Source organism: Thalassophryne amazonica, chromosome 1 (genome assembly GCF_902500255.1).
Source record: "Thalassophryne amazonica chromosome 1, fThaAma1.1, whole genome shotgun sequence".
Taxonomy (NCBI): Eukaryota; Metazoa; Chordata; class Actinopteri; order Batrachoidiformes; family Batrachoididae; genus Thalassophryne; species Thalassophryne amazonica.
The window spans coordinates 111,871,181-111,892,045 of NC_047103.1; the positions used below are offsets into that span (position 1 = coordinate 111,871,181).

The window sequence follows — 20,865 nt, forward strand, 5'->3', positions numbered from 1 at the left end:
TTTTATACCTCTTTGTCTTTCAGTTATCAGTCGGAAACCAAGTGCCAAAAAAGCAATGACAAATTGTGCACAGCAGAGCTATCCAATGTTCTGTGAAAATGATCTGAAAAAGAATTCAGAAACCAAAAAAGTTGGAAAAAAAAACACCACAAAAAACTTCAAGTGCATGAACTAAATACATACTCCTGACAAATGATCGCATCTAATTTACCTCATGAATTCCACTTCTAACAGGACTTTGACCTTGAAAATTTTTCCAAGGTAAAATGTTTGTGGAATTGGATACTAGTGTTCGCGGAGGTTTGCACTCTACAAGCCCAATGCTCTAGTTGCATTCTAAAATGCTTGCTTCCACCCTTGTATTATGCATGTAACAGGTAGTATGGCAGAGCTTGATCACAGCTCCCTAAGTTCTGTTTTATTCCATTCAAGTATGTATGAACTGCATTTGGCTCATCCCACTAGATGTGACCCTGACCTGCCAATACGAGATTTATAAGTGCAAATTAAATCTTTCAGCATCTTTCCATATAGTTGAAGAGTAATTTTGCTTTTATTCAAATATTTCTGAAGACAAACATTTGCTCTTTTTACTCCACCCTATTGCTGTTGCTTTCTTACTGTACAAATCTTTTAATTGATATGATACCTGTTTTGCAGATGAGTCCAAAAAGCCTGCTGGAGGTGGAGGTGAGTCTGAAAATGTTTCAGCTTTTTCTGCTCTTTGACATCACATACTTGTGTATTAAACTTGTAAATGGTCACATAGAGTGAGGAAAATAAGTATTTGAACACCCTGCGGTTTTGCAAGTTCTCCCACATCATGGAGGGGTCTGAAATTTTCATCTTCGGTGTATGTCCACTGTGAGAGACATAATCTAAAATAAAAATCCGGAAATCACAAGGTATGATTTTTTAAATAATTTATTTGTATGTTGCTGCTGCAAATAAGTCAATCAATCAATCAATTTTATTTATATAGCGCCAAATCACAACAAACAGTTGCCCCAAGGCACTTTATATTGTAAGGCAAGGTCATACAATAATTACGTAAAAACCCCAACGGTCAAAATGACCCCCTGTGAGCAAGCACTTGGCGACAGTGGGAAGGAAAAACTCCCTTTTAACAGGAAGAAACCTCCAGCAGAACCAGGCTCAGGGAGGGGCAGTCTTCTGCTGGGACTGGTTGGGGCTGAGGGAGAGAACCAGGAAAAAGACATGCTGTGGAGAGGAGCAGAGATCAATCACTAATGATTAAATGCAGAGTAGTGCATACAGAGCAAAAAGAGAAAGAAACAGTGCATCATGGGAACCCCCCAGCAGTCTAAGTCTATAGCAGCATAACTAAGGGATGGTTCAGGGTCACCTGATCCAGCCCTAACTATAAGCTTTAGCAAAAAGGAAAGTTTTAAGCCTAATCTTAAAAGTAGAGAGGGTGTCTGTCTCCCTGATCTGAATTGGGAGCTGGTTCCACAGGAGAGGAGCCTGAAAGCTGAAGGCTCTGCCTCCCATTCTACTCTTACAAACCCTAGGAACTACAAGTAAGCCTGCAATCTGAGAGCGAAGTGCTCTATTGGGGTGATATGGTACTATGAGGTCCCTAAGATAAAATTTGAACATCTACCAACCAGCAAGAATTCTGGCTTTCACAGACCTGTTAATTTTTCTTTAAGAAGCCCTCTTATTCTGCACTCTTTACCTGTATTAATTGCACCTGTTTGAACTTGTTACCTGTATAAAAGACACCTGTTCACACACTCAATCAATCACACTCCAACCTGTCCACCATAGCCAAGACCAAAGAGCTGTCTAAAGACACCAGGGACAAAACTGTAGACCTGCACAAGGCTGGGATGGACTACAGGACAACAGGCAAGCAGCTTGGTAGAAGGCAACAACTGTTATGATTATTTATTAGAAAGTGGAAGAAACACAAGATGACTGTCAATCTCCCTCGATCTGGGATTCCATGCAAGATCTCACTTTATGGGGTAAGGATGATTCTGAGAAAGCTCAGAACTACACAGGAGGACCTGGTCAGTGACCTGAAGAGAGCTGGGACCACAGTCACAAAGATTACATTAAAATCCTGCAGGGCAGCAAGGTCCCCCTGCTCAAGCCAGCACATGTCTAAGCCCGTTTGAAGTTCACCAGTGACCATCTGGATGATCGAGGAGGCATGGGAGAAGGTCATGTGGTCAGATGAGACCAAAATAGAGCTTTTTGGAATCAACTCCACTTACCATGTTTAGAGGATGAGAACAACCCCAAGAAAACCATCCCAACCGTGAAACATGGGGGTGGAAACAATCATACTCTGGGGGTGCTCTTCTGCAAAGGGGACAGGACGACTGCACCGTATTGAAGGGAGGATGGATGGGGTCATGTATTGCGAGATTTTGGCAAACATCCTCCTTCCCTCAGTAAGAGCATTGAAGATGGGCCATGGCTGGGTCTTCCAGCATGACATTGACCCCAAACACACAGCCAGGGCAACTAAAGAGGGGCTCCTTGAGAAGCATTTCAAGGTCCTGGAGTGGCCTGGCCAGTCTCCAGACCTGAACTCAATAGAAAATCTTTGGAGGGAGCTGAAACTCCAAACCTGAAAGATATGGAGAAGATCTGTATGGAGGAGTGGACCAAAATCCCTGTTGCATTGTGTGCAAACCTGGTGAAAAACTACAGGAAACTTTTGACCTCTGTAATTGCAAACAAAGGCTACTGTACCAAATATTAACATTGATTTTCACAGGTGTTGAAATACTTATTTGCAGCAGTAACATACAAATAAATTATTAAAAATCATACATTGTGATTTCCGGAATTTTTTTTTTTTAGATTATGTCTCTCACAGTGGACATGCACCTAAGATGAAAATTTCAGAGCCCTCCATGATTTCTAAGTTGGAGAACTTGCAAAATTGCAGGGTGTTCAAATACTTATTTTCCTCATTGTATGTGGGAAAAACTTTGTAGCGTGTTGGGAAATGTGCACATTTGATTGTGAAATTTGACCTGGTTTTAAATCAGGGGCAATTTATGCTTTTCTGAAAGTATCAGTAAATAACCTGCTGTTGGACGAGACTTCACGAGACTGTAGTCAAGGAAATTTTGTGTTTATCTAAGCCACCGTGCTGCCCTTTGTCTTCACCATTCAGTCCAACACCCTCAGCAGTTCTGACTTTAGAAATGGTCCGTTCACACGAGGCCTGGGGAATAGCTCCAGATCTTGGCACACTGTCCCACTGTCACTGGCTGGTTAAGGAACACACACCTAACAAGCATGTTTTGTACAGTAGAAGAAAACCAGATCGGCGACCAGATTAAGGCAGGTGATGGTCTCGTGGTTAAGCTTTGGGCTTGAGACCAGAGGGTCCTCTGTTCAAATCCCAGCCTGACCGGAAAATCAGTGAGGGCCCTTGGGCAAGGTCCTTAATCCCCTAGTTGCTCCCGGTGTGTAGTGAGCACCTTGTATGGTGAATGTGAGGCATTATTGTAAAGCGCTTTGAGCTTCTGATGCAGATGGAAGAGAGCTATATAAATGCAGTCCATTTAGTGCCTTCAGGAAATACAAGCAGACATAAAGATCATGCTAACTCAACACAGAAAGGAACTGGGCGCGGGAAGATTAGAACAGCAGACCTTCTTGCTGTGAGGCAAGAGTTGCACAATGCTCTATTTTATAACGGCTGAGTGGATCCTTGTCATGTATGTCACGTGACATGGATAATTCATCCCATTTGTTTTGCATTGCATTTGCGTGCGATTTGGTTCCATTTAGCGTGCAATTTGGTTTCATACATTTTGTACCATTGCATGCTGTGAACCCTGCCCACTAGTGGGGGCAGGATTCAGCTAAACGTGGAGTTTGTTTTGCTGAAGGAGATGATTTGGAGGAGCTAATCGATGGTGCCAATTCTTCTAAAACACACACACACACACACACACACACACACACACACACACACACACACACACACACACACACACACACACACACACACACACACACACACACACACACACACACACACACACACAAGCAAATCCACTGTGCCTTAAGTTGTCTGGAGACATGAAGAGCTGTTAGGATGAAAACCAGGACTAATTTCTGATGTAATTTTTTTCACTGCACTGAGGAAATACATAGTGAAAGCTGGAACATACCATTCAATGAGGCCCTCGTTGAATGGTATGTTCCAGCTTTCACGTCATGAAATATTCGTACCATTGAACTCATAAACATTCATTGTTTGTATACTATACTGTGCCCGTCTGTAACCTTTAAGTGGATGAGTGTCAAATAAACACAAGGTTTCTTGTCAGAACAAAGCAAGTGGCATTTACGAACCCAAAGGACCTCACTCACAAAGCACAAGATGACCATTTAACCTGCTGCTGTTTTTGCTGAGTGCACATGATAGCTTTAATGAGCAAGGATGCAACACACACACACACACACACACACACACACACACACACACACACACACACACACACACACACACACACACACACACACACACACACACACACACACACACACACACACACACACACACTCACTTCAACTGCTTAAGCATTCTACAAAATCTGCAGAATTTCATATAAGCAGATGCATCATGGGTGCTGCTGTATCGTCTGTCTGGTGCAAAGGAAGACACAGGCCAGTACATCATTCCAAGTTTCCAACCAATGCAGTTATGATTTCCCTTTGTTCTTTAAATACCAACCATATTTGTACTAGTCTGTGTGCTAAAAAATGATTTGTGGTCAGGTACACTGCAGGTGTGATGCAATCGTGAAGACGCCGAAAACATTTGCCCCAGATACCAGAAAAAGCCTATTCTAAAATCACTGTACAGTATTTCTTTCATTGAAAAGGCACCATACTCAGTGTATGAACTCTGCAAGTTCATACATTGGCGGGTCGTTACTGATGCTCTGAAATGCTCTGATTGGTCCATTGACTTTTATTTTGAAATAATGCTGAATTTATGTGTTAGTGATTGTTGTACAAAAGCTTCATATATCTGTCGCTGAGACAGATGATGACTGGAGTGCAGTTTGAAGCAGAAACGAGGTGATAATCGGTGAACCCTTCCATGTGCATTGAAGGCAGGGCGGACCAATTTTTAGGGGGGGACTGTTGGGTCAGAGACATTGGCAGCCGTGTGGCATTGTGGGGTGAGTAGTGGTGTGTTTGTGGAAGATAGTGGCGCATGCTACATATGCTTTTAAACGCCACAAACATGCTATCTGTGTGAAAGGACGAAAGTGTTGTTAACGTTGTATTTGACTGTGAAAGAAGTTGTACTATGCTAAAACCATCCTGAAATTGAGCAAGAAATTAGATGAGAAAAACACCAACATGTTTGCAAAAACAAGACGGTCAGTTGTATGGAATTATTTTAGGTAAAGAAAGGATGATGTTGACCAAAAGCAGGTACTTTTTTCGTAGTATCTTGCAGATTAAAATATTTTCAGCCTTTAATATATATATATATATATATATATATATATATATATACGAGGGCTGTCAATAAAGTTACGGTCCTTTTTATTTTTTTCAAAAACTATATGGATTTCATTCATATGTTTTTACGTCAGACATGCTTGAACCCTCGTGCGCATGCGTGAGTTTTTCCACGCCTGTCGGTGACGTCATTCGCCTGTGAGCACTCCTTGTGGGAGGAGTCATCCAGCCCCTCGTCGGAATTCCTTTGTCTGAGAAGTTGCTGAGAGACTGGCGCGTTGTTTGATCAAAATTTATTCTAAACCTGTGAGACACATCGAAGTGGACACGGTTCGAAAAATTAAGCTGGTTTTCAGTGAAAATTTTAACGGCTGATGAGAGATTTTGAGGTGATTCTGTCGCTTTAAGGACTTTTCACGGTGCGAGACATCGCGCAGCGCTCTCAGGCGGCGTCATCAGCCTGTTCAAGCTGAAAACCTCCACATTTCAGGCTCTATTGATCCAGGACGTCGTGAGAGAACAGAGAAGTTTCAGAAGAAGTCGGTTTCAGCATTTTATCCGGATATTCCACTGTTAAAGGAGATTTTTTTAATGAAAGACGTGCGGACGGGTCCGCGCGTCGGGACGCAGCTGCCGCGACGCTCCGCCACAGGAAAAACACCTCTGTTGAAAGCCTTAAGGACAAGTTGGAACATGTCCTGCCTGTTAAACAATTTCTCATATACTCACTCCACTGAAAGCCATCAAAAGCCGCCTGGATTTTACAAATGGTTATCAACACGGAGGTGTTTTTCCTGTGCCGCCGCACCGCGTCGGCTGCGTACCGACGCGCGGATCCGTCCGCACGTCTTTCATTAAAAAAATCTCCTTTAACAGTGGAATATCCGGATAAAATGCTGAAACCGACTTCTTCTGAAACTTCTCTGTTCTCTCACGACGTCCTGGATCAATAGAAACCTGAAATGTGGAGGTTTTCAGCTTGAACAGGCTGATGACGCCGCCTGAGAGCGCTGCACGACGTCTCGCACCGTGAAAAGTCCTTAAAGCGACAGAATCACCTCAAAATCTCTCATCAGCTGTTAAAATTTTCACTGAAAACCAGCTTAATTTTTCGAACCGTGTCCACTTCGATGTGTCTCACAGGTTTAGAAAAAATTTTGATCAAACAACGCGCCAGTCTCTCAGCAACTTCTCAGACAAAGGAATTCCAACGAGGGGCTGGACGACTCCTCCCACAAGGAGTGCTCACAGGCGAATGACGTCACCGACAGGCGTGGAAAAACTCACGCATGCGCACGAGGGTTCAAGCATGTCTGACGTAAAAACATATGAATGAAATCCATATAGTTTTTGAAAAAATAAAAAGGACCGTTACTTTATTGACAGCCCTCGTATGTATATATATATATATATATATATATATATATATATATATATATATATATATATATATATATATATTCTTGCATGGTTGGCATACTCACCGGACATGTCACCCATTGAGCATGTTTGGGATGCTCTGGACCGGGGTATACGACAGCGTGTACCAGTTCCTGCCAATATCCAGCAACTTCGCACAGCCATTGAAGAGGAGTGGACCAACATTCCACAGGCCACAATTGACAACCTGATCAACTCTATGCGAAGGAGATGTGTTGCACTGCATGAGGCAAATGGTGGTCACACCAGATACTGACTGGTATCCCCCCCCAATAAAACAAAACTGCACCTTTCAGAGTGGCCTTTTATTGTGGGCAGTCTAAGGCACACCTGTGCACTAATCATGGTGTCTAATCAGCATCTTGATATGGCACACCTGTGAGGTGGGATGGATTATCTCAGCAAAGGAGAAGTGCTCACTATCACAGATTTAGACTGGTTTGTGCACAGTATTTGAGGGAAATGGTTATATTGTGTATGTGGAAAAAGTTTTAGATCGTTGAGTTAATCTCATACAAAATGGGAGCAAAACCAAAAGTGTTGCGTTTATATTTTTGTTGAGTATATATATATATATATATATATATATATATATATATATATATATATATATATATGTATGTATGTGTATATGTATGTATGTATATATATGTATGTATTTATGTATATATGTATGTATTTATAAGAACAACCCCAGGTTTCTTTTCAGCACTGTAGCCAGGCTAACAAAGAGTCAGAGCTCTATTGAGCTGAGTATTCCATTAACTTTAACTAGTAATGACTTCATGACTTTCTTTGCTAACAAAATTTTAACTATTAGAGAAAAAATTACTCATAACCATCCCAAAGACGTATCGTTATCTTTGGTTGCTTTCAGTGATGCCGGTATTTGGTTAGACTCTTTCTCTCCGATTGTTCTGTCTGAGTTATTTTCATTAGTTACTTCATCCAAACCATCAACATGTTTATTAGACCCCATTCCTACCAGGCTGCTCAAGGAAGCCCTACCATTATTTAATGCTTCGATCTTAAATATGATCAATCTATCTTTGTTAGTTGGCTATGTACCACAGGCTTTTAAGGTGGCAGTAATTAAACCATTACTTAAAAAGCCATCACTTGACCCAGCTATCTTAGCTAATTATAGGCCAATCTCCAACCTTCCTTTTCTCTCAAAAATTCTTGAAAGGGTAGTTGTAAAACAGCTAACTGATCATCTGCAGAGGAATGGTCTATTTGAAGAGTTTCAGTCAGGTTTTAGAATTCATCATAGTACAGAAACAGCATTAGTGAAGGTTACAAATGATCTTCTTATGGCCTCGGACAGTGGACTCATCTCTGTGCTTGTTCTGTTAGACCTCAGTGCTGCTTTTGATACTGTTGACCATAAAATTTTATTACAGAGATTAGAGCATGCCATAGGTATTAAAGGCACTGCGCTGCGGTGGTTTGAATCATATTTGTCTAATAGATTACAATTTGTTCATGTAAATGGGGAATCTTCTTCACAGACTAAAGTTAATTATGGAGTTCCACAAGGTTCTGTGCTAGGACCAATTTTATTCACTTTATACATGCTTCCCTTAGGCAGTATTATTAGACGGTATTGCTTAAATTTTCATTGTTACGCAGATGATACCCAGCTTTATCTATCTATGAAGCCCGAGGACACACACCAATTAGCTAAACTGCAGGATTGTCTTACAGACATAAAGACATGGATGACCTCTAATTTCCTGCTTTTAAACTCAGATAAAACTGAAGTTATTGTACTTGGCCCCACAAATCTTAGAAACATGGTGTCTAACCAGATCCTTACTCTGGATGGCATTACCCTGACCTCCAGTAGTACTGTGAGAAATCTTGGAGTCATTTTTGATCAGGATATGTCATTCAAAGCGCATATTAAACAAATATGTAGGACTGCTTTTTTGCATTTACGCAATATCTCTAAAATCAGAAAGATCTTGTCTCAGAGTGATGCTGAAAAACTAATTCATGCATTTATTTCCTCTAGGCTGGACTATTGTAATTCATTATTATCAGGTTGTCCTAAAAGTTCCCTAAAAAGCCTTCAGTTAATTCAAAATGCTGCAGCTAGAGTACTGACGGGGACTAGAAGGAGAGAGCATATCTCACCCATATTGGCCTCTCTTCATTGGCTTCCTGTTAATTCTAGAATAGAATTTAAAATTCTTCTTCTTACTTATAAGGTTTTGAATAATCAGGTCCCATCTTATCTTAGGGACCTCGTAGTACCATATCACCCCAATAGAGCGCTTCGCTCTCAGACTGCAGGCTTACTTGTAGTTCCTAAGGTTTGTAAGAGTAGAATGGGAGGCAGAGCCTTCAGCTTTCAGGCTCCTCTCCTGTGGAACCAGCTCCCAATTCAGATCAGGGAGACAGACACCCTCTCTACTTTTAAGATTAGGCTTAAAACTTTCCTTTTTGCTAAAGCTTATAGTTAGGGCTGGATCAGGTGACCCTGAACCATCCCTTAGTTATGCTGCTATAGACGTAGACTGCTGGGGGGTTCCCATGATGTACTGTTTCTTTCTCTTTTTGCTCTGTATGCACCACTCTGCATTTAATCATTAGTGATCGATCTCTGCTCCCCTCCACAGCATGTCTTTTTCCTGGTTCTCTCCCTCAGCCCCAACCAGTCCCAGCAGAAGACTGCCCCTCCCTGAGCCTGGTTCTGCTGGAGGTTTCTTCCTGTTAAAAGGGAGTTTTTCCTTCCCACTGTAGCCAAGTGTTTGCTCACAGGGGGTCGTTTTGACCGTTGGGGTTTTACATAATTATTGTATGGCCTTGCCTTACAATATAAAGCGCCTTGGGGCAACTGTTTGTTGTGATTTGGTGCTATATAAAAAAATTGATTGATTGATTGATAACTTGTGCGTACGGCACAGTCAAAACAGCTGAGAGGTTACCTGAGAGTTAAGCTGATATCTCGGCAGAGATGTGGTGTCTCCTCCAGTCTTTTATGGGATGGGATGGTGATGAGATGATTTCTGACAGCTGGCTCCTGGGTTGTGACTGCGCCCTCTGGTGCCTGAAACCCGACAACAGGCAGCGCGCCCTCTGGCGTTGGCCAGCAGTACCTCCTCTTCGGGCGGCCCAAACAACAGTATATGTATGTATGTGTATGTATGTATATATACATATATATATATATATATATATATATATATGTATATATATATATATATATATGTGTGTGTATATATACGAGGTCTATTAGATAAGAAACCGACACTTTTATTTTTTTTTTAACTATATGGATTTGAATGACGTGCGATTACGCCAATTATGCTTGAACCCTCGTGCGAATGCGTGAGTTTTTTCACGCGTGTCGGTGACGTCATTTCCCTGTGGGCAGGCCTTGAGTGAGATTTGTTTCAGCCTTCTCGGCTGAATTCCTTTGTTTCACATGCTGCTCGAGATGGCGCGCGTTGTTTTATCAAAATTTTTCTGGACCTGTGAGGAATATCCGAGTGGACACTATTCGAGAAATTTTGCTGGTTTTCGGTGAAACGTTTAACGGCTGATGAGAGATTATGGGGTGTTTCTGTCGCTGTAAGGACTTCCCACGGAGCGGGACGTCGCGCAGCGCTTCCAGGCGCCGTCGTCGGCCTGTTTCGACCTGAAAACATCCTAATTTAAGGCTTAATTCACCCAGGACATCGTGAGAGAACAGAGAAGATTCAGAAGAGGCCGGCATGAGGACTTTATGTGGACATTCCACTGTTTAAGGACATTTTGTAATGAAAGACGTGCGCGCAAATTCGCCGAGTCGTTTCCGTGACGACTCGGCGAATCTGTGTGCGCCGCGACAGGAAAAACACCTCCGTGTTGAAAACCATTTGTAAAATTCAGGCGCTTTTGATGGCTTTCAACAAGTGAGTAGCTTGGGCATGTTCCAACTTGCCCATTAAGGTTTCCAACGGAGGTGTTTTTCCTGTCGCGACCCCCCGCGGTCGGGTCTGGCCCGACATGTGACTCTGCTCGCACGTTCTTTCATTACAAAATGTCCGTTAACAATGGAATGTCCGAATAAAGTCCTCATGCCGACTTCTTCTGAAAGTTCTCTGTTCTCTGACGACTTACTGGGTCAACAGAGCCTGAAATGTGGAAGTTTTCAACTTGAAACGGCGAGACGCTGCCGCCTCGAAGCGCAGATCACCATCAGGCACCGTGGGCCGTCCTTAAAGCGACACTACCAGACCAAAATATCTCATCAGCCGTTAAAATTTTTACCGAAAAGCAGCTGAATTTATCTAATGGTGTCCACTCAGTTGTGCCTTACAGTTTTGAAAAAATTTTGATCAAACAAAGCAGCAGTCTCTGAGCCATTCCTAAACAATGAAAAAATCAACGAGAGTGTGGGCCACTCCTCACTCAAAGACTGCCCACAGGCGAATGACGTAACCGACAGGCGTGAAAAAACTCTCGCATGCCCACGAGGGTTCAAGCATGTCTGATGTAATTACACGTGATTCAAATCCATATGGTTTTTGAAAAAAAAAAATAAGGTCGGATACTTTTCTAATAGACCTCGTATATATATATATATACATATATATATATATACATATATATATATATATACATATATATATATATATGTATATATATATATATATATATATATATATATATATATATATATATATATATATATATACATATATATATATATATATATATATACATATATATATATATATATATATATATATACATATATATATATATATATATATATATATATATATATACATATATATATATATATATAATTTTTTTTTTTTCACTGCAGATGGATTCCCTTAGAAAGCCACCACTTCTATTACTTTAGAATGATTTATTTTTCCCAGTGGAGCCAGTGTTCTGCATCTCCCACTATGTGAATAAGAAAAACAATCAAGTTCTCAGTCCAAAGAACACCATCCAAACCATGACACTTCTGGGTGGGTGTGCTGTGTGGGTTATTTTCTGGGAAGCTGACCAGGCAGGATGACGATCACAACATACTTTCAAAGTAGTGACATGGTTTCCATACAGCAAAGTCCAGCTTCAAGTCACTGTATATGCACACTTCTTACCACAAAGCCATACTTGAGTCAATGAAAGAATTGGTAAAAGAAAGCTCGAAGAACTTGAAATCTGGAAAAAATGAGTGGTACTAGTGAGGAGCACTGCAGGGAAGGATATCAGGGGTTTGTTGGCTCTTCAAACTGTCTACATGCACTGCCGCCCCATGTTATTTTCTAAATCTATCTATCTATCTATCTATCTATCTATCTATCTATCTATCTATCTATCTATCTATCTATCTATCTATCTAGATAGATAGATAGATAGATAGATAGATAGATAGATAGATAGATAGATAGATAGATAGATAGATAGATAGATAGATCAGGTTTCATAAGAATCCTGCTAACAGACAAACAGCGCTGGATACCTATATATTCTTTCTTATTTATTACCTCCACCAAGGATGTTAGGTTTCCAGCGCTGTTTGTCTGTTAGCAGGATTCTTATGAAACCTGGTGGGTGATGTAGACAATGAAATTTTGGAGTAGATTTGATGAAGGGTGCAGACCCAAGGTTTTATTATTATTTTTTTCTGCTTTCATTCACATTGTGATTTGGAACATTTTTGTAATTTCAAAGCCTAGATTTTCCGCAATTGCACTAGATCTCACCTGTTGTTAAATAGCAGCCCTCTACATGTACCTAATATTTTTCAAAACGGTTTAAGCATTATCTATTCATTGTCTTACTCGAGTCACCCTGGACAGGGCGCCACTCTGTCTCAGGGGACACATACAGTTGTGCTCAAGGGTTTACATACCCTGGCAGAGTTGTAGATTTTTTTTTTTTTTTTTTGGCCATTTTTCAGAGAATATGAATGATAACACAGAACTTTTTTTCACGCATGGTTTGTGGTTGGGTGAAGCCATTTATTGTCGAACAACTGTTTACTCTTTAAATCATAATGATAACAGAAACTATACCCAAATGACCTTGATCAAAAGTTTACACCCCTCTGTTCTTAATACTGTGTGTTGCCCCCTTTAACATCAGTGACAGCTTGGAGTCTTTTGTGGTGGTTGTGGACGAGGCTCTCTGATGGTGAAGCTGCCACTGAATATGTTTCGGATTTTATTTACATCAGTTATGAAGAAATACAAACAGTATAGCACTCTATGATAAATCTGCATGGAGTAGACAGTTCTCAAAAACTGAGTGACTGTGCAAGAAGTAGAAGAGTGAGGAAAGCCACCAAGACACCCAGACAACCCTGAAGAAGTTACAGGGTTATGTGGCTGTGATTGGAGAAATTGTGCACAGTGCATGTTTTGCGTTTTGTGTCACCAGTTATACAGCTTGATGATGAATTGGTATAGAGGAGGATTTTCTTAAAAAATAAGATCTGAAAGTTTAGCAACAAATTGTCAGAAGGTACATCTGAGGTACAAGCTTGGATTTGATCTGTTTTGAAGAATATCCTTCTCGGCTCTACTCCAGTATGAAGCTAAGAGTGGTGATGCAAAATGCAAAATATGCACTCTGCAGCCACATAAGCCTATAACTTCTTCTGGGTTGTCTGGGTGTCTTGGCAAACTCCTTCACACTTGCATGCAACAGTTCATCTAAGCTGCACATCTTTGGAAGTGGGAGGGACCCAGAGCATCCAGAGAGAACCCACGCAAACACAGTGAGAACATGCAAACTCCACACAGAAAGGGCCGGTCATGAACCAATCCCAGGACCTTCTTGCTGTGAGGGAACAGTGTTTAGCACTAAGCCACTAAACACAATTTGAACATCATCTCTTGAGAAGTTCATGAAAATGTTGACAAATGCCCTATCTTCCAATTGTAAGAAAAGTAATAATAATAATAATAATAATAATAATAATAATAATAATAATAATAATATTTACAGAGATGTATAAAGATGAATGATGGGAAGGAGATGGTCTGGAGGTGCAGTGGACTTGAGACAATATATCCATTTTTTTTTTTTACAACTAAAATAAATAAATAAACAAAGCACCAGAGAATGAAGATCTGTTAAACACAAGTGTTGGCAGAGGGATACACTCTCATGGACCTACCTTCTCTGATGTACAGGTCAGATTTGAGGAAAATGTAAGAAAAGGCAGCGTGTCAGTTCTAGACCATAGGAATGAATGCTTTGATAGATTAATTTTATTTTTCTGCTTTGGGGAATTGAACAGTAATCCTGTAATATCAGTTCTTTAATGTCAGTGACAAGTTTTCATAAAGATGGACTCAGATGTTAATTTGTATTTTCTTTTCTTCCTCTTTCAGAGCTTGACCTGTCTGATGTCTTTGACAGTGAGTGACTCATAATTTTGTTACTTAAAGTGAAGAAATCTTCATTATGTTGCGGTTGATATTGTTGATATTTCTCTAACTCACCTCTAAAATCATTGCTAAAGGTCTTTGCTGGTGTCAAAACATGAAGAAACTGCATCTGGTGCAGCTATAAATGATGTCAGAGTTTCAGTATTTGACTGTGATCATTTCCAGTTGTACTCCCATTGACCATTAATACATAGGATTTTTATTATTTTTTTTATTTTACTTTTTTTAATTAGTCAAGCTGAGAAAATAATTTGGGGGCTTATTGAAATATTTACAAGGTAAATAGTAACACTGATCTTTTATTTGTCTCTTTAGAACCTAATGAGCCACCAAAGGTCACAGAAAAGCCCAAAAACGGTTTGTACATTTTCACCTGTTACATATATTAAACAACAAAGCTGAACATCGGGAATGTCTTTGCTTCAGAATAGACATCTGTAAAGCTTTTGTTGTGCTGTGTCTGGATGATTTAGTTCAGTTTGGTTTTCTAGTTACAGGTGGTTCATTCTTACACTTCGAGATCAGTCCATCTGGAGTCCTATGGTATACAGTGCATCCAGAAAGTATTCACAGGGCTTCATTTTTTCCACATTTTATGTTACAACCTTATTCCAAAATGAAGTAAATTTATTTTTTTCCCTCAAAATTCTACTCACAACACCCCATAATAACATGAAAAGGTTTGTTTTTGAATTTTTTTGCTAATTTATTAAAAATAAAAACTAAGAAATCACATGCACATAAGCATCCACACCCTTTACTCAATCCTTTGGCAGCAATTACATCCTCAAGTCTTGTTGATTATGATATCACAAGCTCGGCGCACCTATTGTTGGGCAGTTTTGCCCATTCCTCTTTGCAGAACCTCTCAAGCTCCATTATGTTCCATTGGAAGCATCAGTGCACAGCCATCTTCAGATCTCTCCAGAGATGTTCAGTCAGATTCAGGTCTGGGCTCTGGCTGGGCCACTCAAGGACATTCACAGAGTTGTAGACGCTCAGTTACTGGATATCATTAAAGGATTCACATGCTAGCAAGCTCCATCAGCAATAAATTTGTGTTCTGTAGGCCAGTCCACACATTCTTTGCCACATACCCGATCCTTCACTGACTTCAGCACAGAGATGGATTTTGCTGTTATGGCTGTTATGTTGCAGGATTTTAGAAATTTTGGTTGCTGTAAACAGTATGAGGAAGTCCTGCAAATGGAGCAGCACTTCCTCATACAATGCCGTAAATTTATGTTTTAAGGAACACTGCTTTTCTTAATTTAGCCATAAGCACCCACGCATTATGCAAAACTTTGGGCACCCCTTATAATGTTCATGATTTTCCTTTATAAATCATTGGTTGTCTGGATCAGAAATTTCAGTCAGATATATGATATAACAGACAAACACGGTGATATTTGAGAAGTAAAGTGAAGTTTCTCGTATTTACAGAAAGTATACAAGAATTATTTAGCAGGTGCATAAATTTGGGCACCCTTGTCATTTTATTGATTTGAATACATTTAGCACTAATTATTGAACACAAAATTGGTTTGGTAAGCTCATTGACCCTTGACCTCCTTACACAGGTGAATCCAGTCATGAAAAAGGGTATTTAACACTTGGAAGACCAAGGACTGGTCAAATGACCAATCTACCTCTAAAGGCCCACAGGATGGTCAAATGACCAAGATCCCCTGTGGAGAGCTACTTCTGTTATGTAAACAAGGAAGTCTCAGAACACCTCAAGCCTGGCGCACACGGGGGGAAGATTCTTTTCCAAATGGCACGCGTGGTCAAATGCTTAAGCAAGATACCCTCGTCTGCAGTGGATTTTGTGAGAGTCATCCGCCTTTCTGACCCAAAAGCAAACTATTTAGCGTGTTTAATAATTTCTGCCTCGCGTGACAAATGACTCGCTGTGTGCGGGGGAACATAAGCATTCTGCTTTCAGTCTGACTGAACTGCGCCTGCGCCACGACCTGTGTACCCCACCGCCGTGTCACGTGTCATAGATAACATGGCGGAACACATGGAATCCCCATTGTCGTCACAGTTTGTTTCTGAAATAATTTTGGAAGACAGACTTGTAGACCTATGGCCCGATTATCCATGTTTGTATGTCGTTGATTCAGCAGATTTCAAAAACCAGGATAAACGCTTCCTTGCTGCGTCAGAAATTGCAGAGAAACTCAACAAAACAGGTGAGTTTTTATAATTATCCTGACTACTAGCTAATAAAATAAATACGCTTCATAATTTATAAAGGATGTCATAACAGTTTTTTGAAAAGGCGAATATATTTTCTGCAAAAAGGTTCTACAATTATACATTTTCCACATGCAATGCACTTATACACCCATTTCCACAACACATTGCAATCGTGAATAAACAGAGCTAGTCTCTCATGACCAGGCCTACCTTGTTATATCACCACTGAATTATATGTGACATTTTTCATAGCATTGTGACAAGGGTAGGACTGTTTCAGAATTTAATTTCATCTTTATATTTGTTACAGTTTCTCCAATAATTTACACACATTTTGAATATAACAGTTCTACAAAAAAAAATTAACAAATATCATTTCATGTTTTTCAGCTCAGTGGGTCTTTTCAAAGATAAAAGCTCTTCGCAACAGCTACACAAAAATAAAGAAACTGGGACCCAGTGGAAGTTCAAGGAAAAGTTTAAGTAAAAGAGCAACCTGGATGAAAGAGAGACTACAGTTTTTGGATCCACACATACAGACAAGAACATCAATCTCAAATTTAAACAAGGTAAGTTTCTTTATTCTTTATTTACACTGATACGTTTGTTTTTCTTTTTTCCCCATTAGCATTAAAGATTTATCATTTTGTCTTGCCAAGGAACAGATCCCATTTCTGAGTTGAAATACATAGTTAGGAGCTGCCGTTGTTCCTTTGCACTTTGTGTTGGGTTTCGCTGAGTACTTGGGCCAATCCCAGGTAGTTTTGGGTCACTCCTCCAAGCTCCAGGAATCAACATGCATGTTTCAGTGTCCTCCACATCACAGACATTAACATACAGGTGCTTATTTTTCTGAATCATGAAATTATGTAAACAGCAAGCTGACAGAATTAAGTAGGTTACTTTTTCAGGAGACAAGCTGATGGTTGTCAAGAATACCCGAAATCTGTTGGTCAATATGCCAAATGAATTTTCTACCACACCTCTTGCGCGTGAAATGCGGTAGTTAAAGATTCATGTCAGATGTCTTTGTCCAACTGCCTGTGAGGATAGGGTTTCATCATGTTAATGCTCGTTGGGAAAGCATCATCACCTATGAAATGGAAGGAGATTTTATGATCTGGAATTCCATCGACAGTCTCAGGAGATGGTAGGTTCAAAGAATTGTCATCCAGGGCATTTTTCAGTGTGGAGTAATTGAAAACCCTAGCATCACCTGCACGGCCAGCAGCTCCAGCGTCAACATAAACAAATCTATAGGTTGCATCCACAACAGCCAGAAGAAGAACACTAAAACTGTGTTTGTAGTTAAAGAATTGGGACCCTGTGTTGTCTGGTTGCTGAGTTGCCACATGTTTACCATCTATGGCCCCAATGCAGCATGGGTAGTTCCACTTTCTTTTGAATTCTTCTGCTATGGCCAGCCATTCATCTGGAGTAGATGGAGTCTAGAAATAGAAAATAATTCATTTTATTAATTTTCAAATGTCAATTGTTTTGTTTGTTTGTTTGTTTGTTTGCAGAATTCAACGGTCTCATCTGAAGTAACAAATGATGACAACAATGATGATGAAGATAATGACAGAAAGTCTCCAAGATAACCCATCAACTCCATCAACACTTGATGGAACTGATCAAGACGTAACCCCTGGAAGAAAATCAACAAAGGAGCCCTTGAAGGCAAAAACAAAGTCATCTGCTAAAAGACAGGCTGAGGACGAGTATCATTTGATTAAAGAGTTAACTCAAACATTATCAGATCGAACGAAGAAAAGGGAAGAAAATGCCCACCAGAAAATTGACCCATTTGCTTGTTATGTGTCAGAGGCCCTATCACAACTAGATCCAAAAATGAAGCATTTAGCTGTACATCACATTAACACTGTCATCTTTCAGGCTCAGATGGGAACTCTTGGCCAGTTACAATCACAGCCACAAAGTCAAGTGCATTCTCGCAGTATAATCAGCAGTCTAATTGGTTTCCACCAGACCGTTTATTTTCGGCACCACCTGAATACAATAGATGGTATCAACCAAACCAGCAACAACATCATAATCCTGTCTCTACAATCCCAAATCAAACATGGTGTCCACCACTGCAACAATTTTTGAATCATGGCACTGACACCAATGTCAATCGGAGTATTTGGCAACAGGAAAATAAACTGCAAAACAATGCAAATTCCCAGTGTTCTGTGGGCCAAAATCAGTGGTCACAGCTTGATAATCGACAGTCAGAACAAAACAACCATGACAGTGAGCCAAAGTAAAAGATTCAAAACTTCTTCCATTTAAAATGTTAAAACAATCAGTATTACAACTTACAGCTTAAAGTCACTTACATTGTAATAGTAGAGGATTTGTTAAAGGTTCTATTGTATTTCCCTGTATTTTTTTTTTCCAATTTCACTTTTTACAATAAAACTGTTTGCTCAAGCTTACCTTTAAGTGCTGCTCTTTCAGAATATTGTACAATGCCTGACATGTTTCGGATACAATTCCAGAAACCGTTCTCTCCCCCATCCGATACTGGAACGACAGACTCTTAAACGATTCTCCTAAAGGAATACAAATGGAAATGTTATTCATACATCAGAATATTTAAAGATATCCAGGACAAGCTTTACTTGTATCTAACATTTCACTGAGAAATGTATGCCTAGGCTCTGTGTTGGGGAGTATTTGGGATACATGTATTTAGAATACATATTCAGAATATTAATTTTGTACATATTCAGAATATTAATTTTGAGTAACTATATTTAGGTTCTTTTTCATTTGAGGGTATTAAGAATACAGTTACTTTCCAAAAATCGTAGGAATACATTATGGTACTTAGTCATTACATATCAGCCTTATCTTGCAAAACATTTGCAAGAGAATTAAATGACCAGAAAAAAGTTTGTGTTAAAAATTTGTGTTAAAAAAGTCAACAGCAGGTGTAACAAGCCTGGATTTTTCTGATCATATCTTATTATGCACCACATTTATATAGAAATATTTTAATATTTTAAGGCAAGTATTCAGTATTCCCGTAACTATATACAATTTCAAAGTATTTTCTCCCAGCACTGCCCAGGCTTAGTCTATGTTCTAGTGAGAGCGTGGTGGGTTACATATAATTAAAAATCTACATAGACCAGGCTAGCAAATATAAAGGTCATATCTGATGGGAAAGGAGACTTACCTGTTGCTAGAAACCTTAGCGTGACAGAAAGTCTTTCGCTAGGTTTTATTGCAGCACGCATAGTCGTGTCTTCTTTCTTAATAAAAGGCTCCACTGATGCTAAGATTTCATCAAAGGACTGGCGATCAGTCCGGTGGTATTTGCGAAATGTCTCTGGATCCTCGGCATTTAGTTCCTGGACCAAATTACTGTACGACCCTTGATTCTCTCTCCTCTTTATCCAAGATCTTGTCCAGGTTTTACGACAAGCAGATCTTCGTCTTCGACGCCGTCTCTGAATCAATAATACAGCTAAAAGACCGATCATATCATCTTCATCCGATGACAACTGGGATTCCATGGTTTGCTTTTGGGTCAGAAAGGCGGATGACTCTCACAAAATCCACCGCAGACGAGGGTATCCTGCTTAAGCATTTGACCACGCGTGCCATTTGGAAAAGAATCTTCCCCCCGTGTGTGCCAGGCTTCAGGGGAGGGGCTGACTTGGCTAGCCACATTCTTGTGTTTGCATATTTAATGTCTGAAAGGGCTGCTGATTTGTGCTTAGGTGGATAAATAACATTACCCAGGAGGGAGAGATGAAATTTTATTTTCTGAATTGTATTGAAATGTACCAAAAAACACACCAAAAGAAAACTTTGTTTTCTGAATTGTATTGAAATGTACCAAAAAGCACACCAAAAGAAAACTTTGTTTTCTGGATTTTATTGAAATGTACCAAAATGTACCAAAAAAACACACCAAAAGAAAACTTTGTTTTCTGAATTGTATTGAAATGTACCAAAAAGCACACCAAAAGAAAACTTTGTTTTCTGGATTTTATTGAAATGTACCAAAATGTACCAAAAAACACACCAAAAGAAAACTTTGTTTTCTGGATTTTATTGAAATGTACCAAAATGTACCAAAAAACACACCAAAAGAAAACTTTGTTTTCTGGATTTTATTGAAATGTACCAAAATGTACCAAAAAACACACCAGAAAACCAAAATATATACAACAGGTACAGGTTACAGTCACTCACAATGACTAACAGTCCCCACACTGCCATGGAAGGTCTTTTCTGCATTTGCCACAAGTATACCTGTCGCATTTCAATACAATTCAGAAAACAAAATTTCATCTCTCCCCCAGGGTAAAGTTATTTATCCACC

General features: G+C 39.8%; 1 protein-coding gene across 4 annotated transcripts in view; it reads left to right on the forward strand.

Moving 5' to 3' along the window:
* Positions 1–20,865, forward strand: part of cd99 (CD99 molecule) — a 135,027-nt gene that overhangs the window by 38,870 nt on the left and 75,292 nt on the right. For 2 of the 4 annotated variants that reach the window (XM_034173511.1, XM_034173510.1), the window contains exons 4-6: positions 661–690; positions 14,265–14,291; positions 14,637–14,678. In XM_034173511.1, the coding sequence (XP_034029402.1) occupies positions 661–690; positions 14,265–14,291; positions 14,637–14,678 (99 nt within the window). The remainder of the gene's footprint in view (positions 1–660; positions 691–14,264; positions 14,292–14,636; positions 14,679–20,865) is intronic. The other 2 variants (XM_034173515.1, XM_034173518.1) reach the window with 2 other exon arrangements.